This window comes from Balaenoptera borealis, assembly GCF_965194805.1.
Source record: "Balaenoptera borealis genome assembly, chromosome: 3".
Lineage (NCBI taxonomy): Eukaryota > Metazoa > Chordata > Mammalia > Artiodactyla > Balaenopteridae > Balaenoptera > Balaenoptera borealis.
The window spans coordinates 81,692,315-81,706,921 of record NC_138866.1 but is presented as its reverse complement, the minus strand read 5'-3'; the positions used below and the strand labels follow the sequence as shown (position 1 = coordinate 81,706,921).

Here is a 14,607-nt window from a genome sequence, read left to right as displayed (position 1 = left end):
CGGCATAGGTGTCCTGTGTTTCTTCTAGTTCTTGAACATACAGAAGCCTCACCTGAACTTTTACTATAATCGACAGCTGAGAGCACTCCCTACTTCTGTTAACCAAACTGAGTCTTCCTGAAAGGAAAAGCAAAGCAACTAATTATTCAGTATACATTTTTCTAAATCCTTCTATAACTACTATGAAGCAGTAACATACAGAAATATTCAACCTTTTCCCATCTTACTGCATAATGAATTACAGTGATCCCCAAATATTAAGTCTACAAATACTTAACACTGAAGGAGACAAATCTGAGGCTGTCATTCCTGTGGCTTTCAGCTTTAATTCCACAGTTCTATCTAAGAAAACTAGCAAGTAAAGAAGAGAAACTTTGAAGCTGTGGATGGAATTGGTAGAGGATGGTTCAATCTAGTGGACAGATCACCCAGAGCAATTCACTGGGCTCATGATTATTTAGAGTGATTAGAGATAGCTGTGATTTTTCCTTAATCATCAGCCAACTTTTGTTTAACTAGACCAATGAAGGGGGGTGGTGGGGCCGGGAGAACGGGGACAGATTCCAATCACTCAAATTCCATGGTGGAATGTATTCTGGTACACTTGGATGTGGTATATTTATCATTTTGGCATTTCATAGTACTTCATACAAAACAATGAAGTCACACTGACAACTTGGCCCTAGAAGAGAGATTAAACTACCTCCCCTCCTCCACCCACAATTCCCACTCCAAATATCTCTACCCTGTGCCCCTTACAAGGTATAGATAGTATCATTGCTTGGAACATTCTCCATCACAAATATTTTGGGAGTTATCATACCTTCTTTTGACACACATAAAGGTAATTAAATGTTTTTTGGTTTAAAATGTTTTTTTCTGTTTAGTGAGGCAAGATTTCCCTGATCTGCAGAACACAACGGAACAGGTTAAAAGGAAATAATTCATCTCTTCTTTTACCAAGAGCTTATGTGTAATGTTGTGGTAATTATGTATGGATGGACAAATCCAGGTAAGAGGTCAGTTACTTCTTTAATCCAGAAACTCCCAGTAAGATCATGTCTATAGGTGCTATTAGATACCACAAGATAGACCAAGGCACGGAGAAGAAAAAAGGGGAGGAAAAATGAGGTAGTAGGAAAAAATAAAATTAAGAACTAGGCAAAAAAGGATGAAGAGGTGGCACAGAAGAAGGTGTTAAGATTTTAGGAAGCAGTGAAGTGCCATTCATCATACTCTGCATTTGTATTGCACTCAATTTATAAAGCATTTTCACATTATGGCCTTTCACATTAAGGCCCCAAATTGCCTTATTGCTATTCTAGATATTTCTTAGCAAACTTTTCTATGAAAGAAATTTTTACTGAAAGAAGATTTTCATGAAAATTCTACCTCACAGGAAAGAATACGATATTAGGTTCTAGACCACTCAGCTTTTCATTCAAGTGAAGTTTATAGGAATGTGTAAATAAGAGTGGTTCCGGCTCCAACAAGATTCCAGGAGCAAGTGCTAAACTTGGATAAGATTTACAGTGAGTAGCAGATAACCCAACAGCACTCCTATGAAGGTACAAAGAAATCTTACAGAAATTAATAAACTAATGTTTCTACCATTATTCGCCATAAACCGTTAGTAATAAAAGAAGCTGAAAGTAGTTGTAAACCCGTCCTGTATCAGCAACTAAAGCTCCTGAAAAGAAATGAAGCAGAAATGTAAAGGTTTTAAATGAATAGTTTAAGTAATAACTTTGAAATATTTTACTCCAGTGGTCATTGTGTATATATTTTTTTAAATTATTTATTTTTCAGAGTTCATAGCTACTGATAAAAGTGTTTCCTTATATGGAAAGCCTTTTCTTCAACTATCACAAATGAAATTAAATCTCTTCATTACATATAAAATTTTTGAAAAATCTAAGCTTACGAATAACCAAAAAAATTTGTTTTCCCATCCTGAACAAATTTCCTCGAAGGGTTAGCTTGAAAAATACATGGCCAAGACTGCAGTGTACACAATATGTAAAGGTTTAACATTATTTTAGATTTCCCCACAGGGTTTACTGTAAAACAAAACAACAACAAGAATAACACTGCCAAATATCAAATATCATTTGTCCACAGGTACTCAGCCTTCTATCTGTTGTCCTGGTTAGACCACAGAAAGTTGTTACGCACAAGAGTTGACCAGGAGCCTACAGATTTTAAAGTGGGATTGAAAAAATTTATGTGACTGTATCTTTTTCTCTCTCTACACCAAGAGAAAAATGCATTACTTGGGCCACCTCTTAAACCATTCACAACAGGCCTTTATAAATTCTCAACAAATTGGACTTGTACTTAGGTCTTTTTAAAACAACCTGAGAAGGCACAAGTATCACATTCCTTATTTGACAAATGAGGACAAATTAATCCTTGAGAGCTATGGCCATTTCAACCCATAGCACCCCTAGGCTAGTGTCATAATTTGAATTCACAACTCCTGATTCCCAAGCCTTTGACTGCTCCAACCACCAAACCACATTTAATCATTCCCCAACCCTTTGTTTCCCAAATCTAGCTGAGAATCAGAACTACCACAGGATACCCTGGCCCTACCTCTGATCTACTGAAACTGGATATGAGTGTCCTAATCCTGTGTAGCACAGTGCAGCCTGCCTTTTAATATTCGGAGACCTACAGTGATGGCACAAATGATGAAGAAACCAATTTACAGAAATATTTTTCACACCATCATGTAAAACTAGTACATGTCTTTGTCCCTTTAGAGTAATTCTGACCTCAGTCTTTAATTCTGCTGTCAGTCAAACAAAATTATACAGATTTCAAATCCAGTTGTAAAATAAATCAAATATGCATAGCAAAAAACAGACTTCAGCTTCAATTAATAGAATTTTAACACAAACCTGGCTAGAGGAATTGCTCATATAAAAGAAAGAAAAAGTCAAGAAACCTTCCTCTTGAACACAACTATCAATCAGTCCCTTTCCCTATTTTGTAAAGTAGTATTAACAAACACAAAACACAGCCACAGGAATACAGATGAGGCAATAGTCTATATTCCTTTCCACTACAAGTGGGGTCATTTATGTGTTTCAGACCTGAATAAAATACAGGTAACAATCTAAATTCAATCATGACAATAAAATACTTTCTATTTTCCAAGTTTGATGGTAATAATATATTTACACTTTAAAAATAATTTTTGCTCGGTTTTTTTTTGTTTCTTAAAAAGACATAACATGCTCAAGAGTACACAGAATATGGAAAAAATCATCACTTTGTCTAAGAGATCAAATAGTAGTATAAAACAATGCTCTTGACATACTAAACCCAGTTCAAGAATGATATCATCAGGGAATCTAACATGGTGTTTACTTCAAAGATGACATTCAAGTAGTTATTTAGAACACTATGCCTAATGTATCTATTAAGAAGTAAGCCTGCTATCTAAATGCTGTAGCTTTTAATATCTTCTATATCCACCACCACCTCCTCCATATGGATCTCCATAACCTCTTCCACCATAGCCCCCTCTTCCTCCATAGCCCCCTCTTCCACCATAATCTCCCCTGCCTTGGAAACCTCCTCCTCTACCACCCCCTCCTCCACCTCCACTCCACCCCCCTCCCCCTCCCCCTCCCCAACCACCTCTTCCACTCCCACCACCTCCTCTACCACCACCTCCACCACCCCAACCACCCCTTCCACCGCCTTCTTGTCTCTTTTGCCAAGGGGGCATTTCAGGGGGTGGTGGTTCAATTTCATTCGGCCGTCCTCCCCTGTCAGGCACCCTTCCCATCAGCACCTGTGTAAAGAAATATTTTCTTTCAGTTTCCAATATTTTAAAAGTTAAAATTTACATAAAGGATACAGGCAATATTGAAGTTATTGTTCTAATCAAGAAACAGAAGTCAAATATTTAAGGACATGAAAGTATCAGACATGGCAGTATGAATTAATATTGAAAATACAAATGTGATTGTGTGACAAATTCCTCACAATGTGCTGTTATTTTTAAGCAATGTGGGGGAATATTTCTGAAACTTAAGGACTTGTTTAAATTTGTTTAGCAAATTTTATAACAAATGTTAGTACCCATCACACTAAGAAATTTTTTTAGCAAAACATTTACAATATACGTAAAATACATACCTTACATTAATTGACTTCATATCCATTTATGCAACAACTCTGGACTTTCTATTGCCATTGGTTTGGTAATAGATTATCCAATAAAAGACTATTTCTGAGCACATTTTATTTCAACAGAGTATGAAGTATATATGATAACATGTTCATCTCTGACTGCATTATACCCACATAATGGCTATAATCCAAGGTTATTGTTGTAAAGAGATACAAGGATTTTCAATAAACTATTCCTTTTTTATGAGAAATTAAGCTCACTAACTTTCAATGATGATACTAGTTACTATATTATAGAGAAAAGAGAGACTTGACACACTTCCTTAACCATGCTTTATAATGCTTTGAAGGATAAACCAAGGAAGAGTTTGCTTTAAGTCCCCAACTTTCTGTAGAAAGGAGCTACTTTATATGCCCGTGTACAGAGACCAACAGGAAGCAAATAGCTTCCTGCTAGTCTCTTTCAGGAAAGAAGATAAACCAGAACTGCCTCAACCAAAATAATCTATGAATCAGTTGTGTTCTATTTCCTTTGATTCTCCAATCAAAATCATGTTTTACTACTTTATGTCATAAATGAAAGACAAAAAGTACAACATCCTCACTGTGGGACAAGGTTCGAAGAAGGAAACATTCTTTTAAAAGTCAGCAATAACATCCTAATTACCAAATCCAAAAAATATCAGTAGCTTTTTTCTTGGTCGTTATCTTCATTGAGCTCTCCACCAAACATGCTATGTTGGTGGATATACAGGGACGCTGTTCCAAGATCTCATAATAAGATTGCCCTCAAATAATTAGACTATAAATTACAAACTCAGAAAAGAGATGGACAATGTCACTTAAAGAAATAGAACTCTTGATCCATCAAGACTAGCTTATAACCTGATGCAAGACATTAAGTAACATATTTAAAGACAGAACACTTTAAGAAGAGAGGAGGTTGGTCTAAAATGGAAGCAGGAAGGCCCAAACACTGGTGCCTAACTTAGTAATAATTAGCAAAACTGACTTTACATACAGCCATCCCTTGATACAGGATACCTTTCTCACTGCACTGAGTGAGAAATGTTTTTAAATTACCCAAATCCCTTACTTCTGATTTCTTGCTCTTTTGTAGTAGTTTGTCATAGAGTGATCTATCTAAATGAAGAGTAAGTATATGCTAATCAAGCTGATATAAACATTCTAAATTAGTTTATTGTTGCTGCTGCTGTCGTAAAGTAAAAAATTCAGACTCTGAGCTTATTTAAGACCACTGTCAGAGCAATGGATCTATACTCTGAATCAGGAAATGGAACCTCCAAGAGATTCCGCAACTTGCCCAAGGTGATTGCTCTAAGTAAATGATAGAGCTAGGATGTGAACCCAAAGCATGTACTCTTCCCTTTACATCAAAGATCTAAGGAATATGTGAGTGCCCGAAATGACTCCTACAGATTTTTACTGACAAAAAATGATTACATTATCAGAAAGAAGGCAAATAATTCTTGCTAATGCTATTCATAAAAATAATTTTTAATTCCTCTAATTCAGATAAAACTGTGGTTTAATTTATGAATACAGAAATTCAAACAAACATGCACACAGAAAACATTACTAAGCCTAAACTGACTGAAGCCCCTCCACCACTCTCTTTTCTAGGAGTTCACTAGGATTAAAAGAAAAATGGATTAAATCTGTAAAAACATCAAACAAGGATATTATAAATTCATTATGCACTGTTACTGAAAGAAAAACCAACCTTATTAATGGCACATGCTGTCTTCTCCCGGCTGGAGCCACTACTTGTCCTGATGATCTTGGATAGATCTTCACGGGCAGCAAGTAGATGTGCCAAGGTTATTGTTGTCTTGGGTGACAAAGCATAACGCTTAGGCTGGTAAATTCTTGCTATGTCATCTGTTTTTATCTAAATGACAAAATTCAGGGAAAAAAAGGAACTAAAGAACATTTCAATGAAAGAGCAATGGTGGGACTTCCCTGGTGGTCCAGTGGTTAAGACTCCACCTTCCAATGCAGGGGACGTGGGTTCGATCCCTGGTCAGGGAACTAAGACCCCACATGCCGTGGGGCAACTCAGCCTACGCGCCCCAACTACTGAGCCCACGTGCTCTAGAGCCTGCGCGCCGCAACTAGAGAGCCCGTGCACCACAACTACTGAGAAGCCCGCATGCAATAACGAAAGATCCTGCATGCCACAACTAAAGATCCTGCATGCCACAACTAAAGATCCCACATACTACAACGAAGATCCCGCATGCCGCAACTAAAGATCCTGCATGCTGCAACAAAGATCCCGCGTGCCACAACTAAGACCCAACGCAGTCAAATTAATTACTTTTAAAAAAGGGAGATGGCAATCATAATCTTCAGAAAGAAAAAAAGGAGATAATAACACAAGCAAAGGAACAGAGAAGAGCAAAACATTCAAATATCTGATAATCTGTAAGTAGAATGAGAAAAAAAAAAAAAGCCCAACAGATGCTAAAAGACTATATAACTACCAGTAACAACTCATTAAAAAAGTAACCGAAAAAAAAAAAAAAATTCCATTCATATTAACAAAAAGCAAAATACCTAAAAATAGCTGTACCGAAAACACACACAGAACCTTTAAGAAGAAAACATTAGTAAATCTACAAAAACAAAAGTAAAACTTGAATAAACAGAAATACCAAGTTTCTGGATGGGGACATTGTGAGTATTGTCGGTTTCCCTCAAAATTAACATAGATTTACTGCAGTCCTACTGGAATGTTTTTTTGGGGGGAGTGGTGGGCAGGGAGGTAGGGGATATCTAAATCATCACTGCCTTAACAGTTAACATTCACTGACTACTTGTTAAATGAGCCAAGCTATTCTTCATCTAACATCATATCTTTAATCTTCAAAACATCCTTTTAGAGTGGTTGTATAGATAACACCATACTATCCTACCTCAGACTAATTAAATGGAACTGGTGGGGGGAATAGATTGATGAAACAAAAGAGGCAATTGAGGTTCAGGGCCTCATAAATGCAATAAACGATAGAGGAGGCATCAAAGATCAGTGAGACAAAAAGACATGAAGGAAACTTAAATGTCTATTATTAAGTGAAAGAAGCTAATCTGAAAATAATAATCTGTATGACTTCAACTATATGACATTCTGGAAAAAGCAAAACTATAGAAATAGTAAAAAGATTAAATGGGTTGCCAGGGGTTGTGTGGAGGGAGGGAAGAATAGGCAAAGCAGAGAAGATTTTTCGGGCAGTGAAAATATTCTGTACGATACTATAATGGTGATACATGTCTTTGTGTATTTTTTCAAAACCACAAAATGTGCAGCACCAAGAGTGAAACCTAATATAAACTATGGGACTTTGGATAATAATGATGTATCAATGTAGGTTCATCAGCTGCAAAAATTTACTACTCTCGTGGGGGATGATGATGGGGAGGTTATGTGTGTGTGGGGGCAGGAGGTAAATGGAAATCTCAAAACCCTCTGTTCAATATTGCTATGAACCTTTAACTGCTCTAAAAATAAAGAATATTAAAACATTAAAAAAAAGAGCAATGAGAAAAGAAATAGATTTTTTAAATGGTGCTGCAATGAACTGTTGTCTATTTGTAAAATAATAATAATAATAATAATCAACATATAACTAAGGGGATTCCAAATATAATAAAGAGTTCGTTGTTTAACTACAAGCAACTATATGCCAATAAAATGGACAACCTAGAAGAAATGGATAAATTCTCAGAAAGATACAAGCTTCCAAGACTGAACCAGGAAGAAATAGAAAATATGAACAGATCAATCACAAGTACTGAAATTAAAAGTGATTTTAAAACTTCCAACAAACAAAAGTCCAGGACCAGATGGCTTCACAAGCGAATTCTGTCAAATATTTAGAGAAGAGTTAACACCTATCCTTCTCAAACGTGCAGAGAAAGTAACAACCCCCAAGCTAATTCTACAAGGCCACCATCACCCTGATACCAAAACCAGACAAAGATATCACAAAAAAAGAAAATTACAGGCCAATATCACTGATGAATATAGATGCAAAAATCCTCAACAAAATACTAGTAAACTAAATGCAACAACACATTAAAACGATCATACACCATGATCAAGTGGGATTTATCCCAGGGATATAAGGATTCTTCAACGTACATAAATCAATCAATGTGATACATGACATTAACAAACTGAAGAATAAAAACCATATGAGCATCTCAATAGATGCAGAAAAAGCTTCTGACAAAAATCAACAGCCATCTATGATACAAACTCTCCAGAAAGTGGACACAGTGGAAGCATATCTCAACGTAGTAAAGGCCATATACAACAAACCCACAGCAAACATCATTCTCAATGGTGAAAAACTGAAAGCATTTCCTCTAAGATCAAGAACAAGACAACGATGTCCACTGTCTCCACTTTTATTCAACATAGATTTGAAAGTCCTAGCCATGGCAATCAGAGAAGAAAAAGAAATAAAAGGAATCCAAATAGGAAAAGAAGTAAAACTATCTGTTTGCACATGACGTGATACTATACATAGAAAATCCTAAAGATGATACCAGAAAACTACTAGAGCTCATCAATGAATTTGGTAAAGTTGTAGGATATAAAATTAATACACAGATATTTCTTGCATTCCTATACATTAACAACAAAAGATCAGAAAGAGAAATTAGGGAAACAATCCCATCTACCATTGCATCAAAAAGAAAAAAATACCTGTACTCAGGAGGCAAAAGACCTGTACTCAGAAAACTATAAGATACTGATGAAAGAAATCAAAGATGACACAAACAGATGGAAAGATATACCATGTTCTTGGATTGGAAGAAACAATATTATCAAAATGACTATACTACCCAAAGTAATCCACAGATTCGATGCAATCCCTATCAAATTATCAATAGCATTTTCCACAGAATTAGAACAAAAAAATTTTACAATTTGTATGGAGACACAAAAGACCCTGAATAGCCAAGGCAATCTTGAGAAAGAAAAACGGAGCTGGAGGAATCAGGCTCCCTGACTTCGGACTATACTACAAAGCTACAGTAACCAAAACAGTATGGTACTGGCACAAAAACAGAAATATAGATTAATGGAACAGTATAGAAAGCCCAGAGATAAACCCACACACCCATGGTCACCTAATCTATGACAAAGGAGGCAAGACTATAAACTGGAGAAAAGACAGTCTCTTCAATAAGTGGTGCTGGGGAAACTGGACAGCTACATGTAAAAGAAGGAAATTAGCACATTCCCTAACACCATACACAAAAATAAACTCAAAATGGATTAAAGACCTAAATGTAAGACCAGATACTATAAAACTCTTAGAGGAAAACATAGGCAGAACACTGACATAAACTGCAGCAAGATCTTTTTTGATCCTCCTCCGAGAGCAATGAAAACAAAAACAAATGGGACCTAATGAAACTTAAAAGCTTTTGCACAGCAAAGGAAACCATCAACAAAACTAAAAGAAAACCCACAGAATGGGAGAAAATATTTGCAAACAAAGTGACTGACAAGGGATTAATCTCCAAAATATACAAACCGCTCATGCAGCCTAATACCAAACAAACAAACAACCCAATCAAAAAATGGGCAGATCTAAATAGACATTTCTCCAAAGAAGACATACAGATGGCTAAAAAGCACATGAAAAGATGCTCAATATCACTAATTATTAGAGAATGCAAATCAAAACTACAATGAGGTATCACCTCACACTAGTTAGAATGGCCATCATCAAAAAATCTACATACAACAAATGTTGGAGAGGGTGTGGAGAAAAGGGAAACCTTTTGCACTGTTGATGGGAATGTAAATTGATACAGCCACTATGGAGAACAGTATGGAGTTTCCTCAAAAAACTAAAAATAGAATTACCATATGACCCAGCAATCCCACTACTGGGCATATACCCAGAGAAAACCACAATTCAAAAAGACACATGCACCCCAATGTTCATTGCAGCACTATTTACAATAGCCAGGTCATGGAAGCAACCTAAATGCCCATCAACAGACATTCATGGATAAAGAAGATGTGGTACATATATACAATGAAATATTACTCAGCCATAAAAAGGAACGATATTGGGTCATTTGTTGAGACGTGGATGGATCTACAGACTGTCATACAGAGTGAAGTAAGTCAGAAAGAGAAAAACAAATATTGTATATTAACGCATATATGTGGAACCTAGAAAATGGTACAGATGAACCAGTTTGCTGAGCAGAAACTGAGACAGAGAAGTAGAGAAAAAACATATGGACACCAAGGGGGGAAAGTGGTGGGGGGCGGGGGTGGTGTGATGAATTGGGAGATTGGGATTGACATGTATACACTGATGTGTATAAAATGGATGACTAATAAGAAAAAAAAAATATCTGATAGTGGAATGGACTTGGAATCTTTGATCACCTAAGACAGTTCCTTGAACTTTGTAGGTGTCTAAAATAATATTCAGTAATTCTTTGCCAACTGTTGATCTTAATGAACTAAATCAGGCTTTTGTCTTAGCTTTCTTAATAAGTTATAACACAGAGAAAAGTGCATTAAGTCATAAGTTTAACTATAAACTTATGACTTATGTGAGTTATCTGAACTCCCACTAGTATAACCACTACTCAGACCAAGAAACAGAACTTTTCCCAGCACCTCGGAAGCCTTCCTTATACTATTTCCTGGTCATGACCCCTGCTTTCTGCCCCCATAATAACTATTACCTTCACCATAAATTTGTTTTGCCCAGTTTTGAATTTTTTAAAAAGAAACCATACAATGTATATAATTTTATGTCTGCCTTGTTTTGCTGAATATTGCTCATGAGTTTTATTTCTGTTGTTGCTTATAGCAATACTCACTTATTTTTACTGTCTTCTATATTTTATTATATAAATGCAAAATATATTCTAATGTTGATGAACAACAACAAAAAAAAGAAATCCTGGGCATGGATTGACTTCGTGTTAAGAAACTCATTACAGGCAGGGAAAAAAATGACAAAATGAATATATAAGGTCAAGAATTTGTATGCCCAAAAAAAAAAAAAAAAAAGCACAAGAAAAGATGCTCAATATCACTAATTATTAGAGAAATGCAAATCAAAGCTACAATGAGGTATCACCTCACACTTGTTAGAATGGCCATCATCAAAAAATCTACAAACAATAAATGTTGGAGAGGGAGTGGAGAAAAGGGAACCCTCCTACACTGTTGGTGGGAATGTAAATTGGTACAGCCACTATGGAGAACAGTATGGAGATTCCTTAAAAAACTAAAAGTAGAGCTACCATATGATCTAGAAATCCCACTCATAGGCATATATCTGGAGAAAACCATAATTAGAAAGGGTAGATGCACCCCAATGTTCACTGCAGCACTATTTACAATAGCCAGGACATGGAAGCAACCTAAATGTCCATCGAAAGAGGAATGGATAACGAAGATGTGGTACATATATACAATGAAATATTACTCAGCCATAAAAAAGAATGAAATAATGCCATCTGCAGCAACATGGATGGACCTAGAGTTTATCATACTAAGTCAGACAGAGAAAGACAAGTATCATATGATATCGCTTATATGTGGAATCCAAAAAAATCGTACAAAAGAACCTATTTACAAAACAGAAATTGAGTCACAGATGTAGAAAACAAACTTATGGTTACCAAGGGGGAAAGGGAGGGGGGAGGGGTAAATTGGGAGATTCGGACTGACATATACACACTACTATATATAAAATAGATAACTAATAAGAACCTACTTTATAGCACAGGGAACTCTATTCAATACTCTGTAATGACCTATATGGGAATAGAATCTAAAAAAGAGTGGATATAGGTATATGTATAACTGACTCACTTTACTGTACAGCAGAAACTCACACAACATTGTAAATCAACTATACTCCAATAAAAAAATTAATTATAAATTTTTAAAAAGAGTTCACTGTTTAAAGTTTTATTTTAAACCGAAAAACTTAACCATATTATAGACTAAAATTTCTGCACATCAAAAGACATAAAACAAAAGACCACTGGGGAAAATATTTTCAACAAATAAAGCAACTAGCTAACTTCCTTAATATATAAAAAGCTCAATCAGAAGGAAAACAGGAAGACCTTAAGGGGAAAAAAAGACAAGACACAAATAGAAATTTCAAAAAAGAGGAAATTCAAATTACTAATAAGCTTATGAAAGAGTTCAACTGTACCACTAATAAAAAATATACAAGTTAAAACAATTTAGTCTTTTTTAACCATCAAGTTAGCCATAAAATTGGTAATATTCTAAATATTAAAGAAGCTAAAGTGAAGGCAAAATTTCATTTACCCTACTTGTAGGAACTTAAATTCATACAAACTTTGTAAAAAAACAATTTGGTGATGTGAATCAAGAGCATTAAGAGTCATAACCTTTCACACAGTAAATTTCCATTTAGGAATCCCTAGGAATCCAGGGGTTTCACATCTGCAGACATGGAGGGCTGATTGTGCAGTTACATGGGACAACATGGATGAACCTTGAAAGCATTATGCTAAGAAGCCAGACGTAAAAAGCCACATATTGTATGAATCCTTATATATATGAAATATCCAGACAGGCAAATCCAAAGAGACAGAAAGTAGGTTATAGTAGTGAGTGTCAGAGAAGGAAGGTGAAGGTACTGCAAGTGACCACTAATAGATGCATGTTTCTTTTGGCAGTGAGGGAAACGTTGTGGAATTAGATAATGGCACAGAATACAGTGAATATACTATAAAAACCACTGAACTGTATACTTTAAGATGGTGAATTATATCTCAAAAAATAAGAAATAAATTAAAAATTAATTTAAAAAGGACACCGAAATAGAACTTTTAGAGATATGGGACAATGATCACAATATATTCAGTAAAAAAAAAAAAAAAGCAAACTATAAAAGTATACTCAGTCTTATTTCAATACCCGCAAAATAACAGAGAAACCAGATTAACCATACTAATAAACATGTATAATCTTTTTGAAGGGCAGCTCTAGAGTGTGCATCAAAAGCATTATAATGCATATTCTTTGATCAAGAAATTCCACTTTTAGGAATATATCATGGACATGAACAAAAATTTAGCTGCCAAAAATTTCATTACAGGGTCAAAGGAGACTAAATTAAAGGAAAACTCAATGTCAATCAATAGAGTATATCTGTATGCAAAAGATTTTAAATGCTGTAGAACAATATTTGATGAGTCTTTCAACAACATCAGACACATGAAATAGGGAGAATAAGATAAAGATATATTAAATTTAACAGGAAAAGAAAACTCAGGGTATAAATGTATATACTCATATAATCAATTGAAAAGGATGGCATGAAAGGCCAAAATTTGACCTATACTCTGAGAAAAAAAATATTTTAAAAATCTTCCGGACTAAGGAAAAAACAACAAAAACACAACCTCCTTGTCCTAAAACATGATGAAAAAAGACCAACATGAGATGATAAAATATCAAGATATTTCCTAAAGGTATCTTCTCAAACACACTAAATTATTTTAAAAAATTAAAAATACACATATACTACAATAAAGAGAATGGAAAAGGGGATACAGGTCAGAAGGGAAAACCAACATCTCAGAAAATGAAACTGGGAGCCAAAAATAGGGGTTAACTGTCTATATGTGGAATAGTCTATTCTTCCAACCCCTGGTGCCATGTTGCCCCTCCTCCTCCTCTGGCCAAAGGAGAATAATGTACAGAAAAAAATGAGGCTTCCCTTCTTGAAAAAATGAGCAGCTACAGAGAAAAGACTTCTCCAAGTGAGCATCAGGAATTTCCACAGCACAGGAGGCAGCTCCAAAGTCTGACATCAACAATCCTGATCAACGACTACAGTTCCCAATCAGTTTTTCAGTGTCTTCTCTTAAATATGAACAAAGGACCATCATGATTTGAAGAAAGCCACCACAAGAGAGAGACCAAGAAAAACAAACCAAAACTTGCCTTGGAAGAGACAGAAATAATTAAAGGGAAAAAAAAACACAAAACCTTTTATTAAAAAAATCTTTCATCCCCATTGAAGAAGACAGCACGTTCATAAAACAAGAAAAAAAAGAAAAAAGACATGAAAAAGGAAAACTCAAGAAGCAAAAAGAGTTCCTGGAAATGAAAAAATGATGGCAGAAACAAAAATTTAGTGCCAAGCACAGAATAAAATTGAGGACATCTCCAAGAAAGTCAATCAAAACGGAAGAGATAGAAAATGAGAAAAAAAATAAAGCAACTCAAATGGATCTATCCAGGGGGTCTAATATCTGAATAACAAGAGTTTCAGAAAGAGAAAACAAAAGGGAAGAAATTAATAAAGAGAAATATAAAAGTTAAGAGTCTACAGATTGAAATGCCCACCTAATGTTTAGCACAATGAATTCAGGAAGACCCAGACTGACATATGC

The 14,607-nt window shown here is 35.3% G+C and overlaps 1 protein-coding gene across 1 annotated transcript in view; it reads right to left on the bottom strand.

Moving 5' to 3' along the window:
* Window positions 1–2,735: 2,735 nt before the first annotated feature.
* FAM98B (family with sequence similarity 98 member B) overlaps window positions 2,736–14,607 on the bottom strand; it is a 33,492-nt gene continuing 21,620 nt past the window's right edge. Inside the window, exons 7-8 of the mRNA XM_082385023.1 lie at window positions 5,891–6,058; window positions 2,736–3,805 (exon numbers count right to left, since the gene is read on the bottom strand). Coding sequence (XP_082241149.1) covers window positions 3,464–3,805; window positions 5,891–6,058 — 510 coding nt within the window. The 3' untranslated portion in view covers window positions 2,736–3,463. The remainder of the gene's footprint in view (window positions 3,806–5,890; window positions 6,059–14,607) is intronic.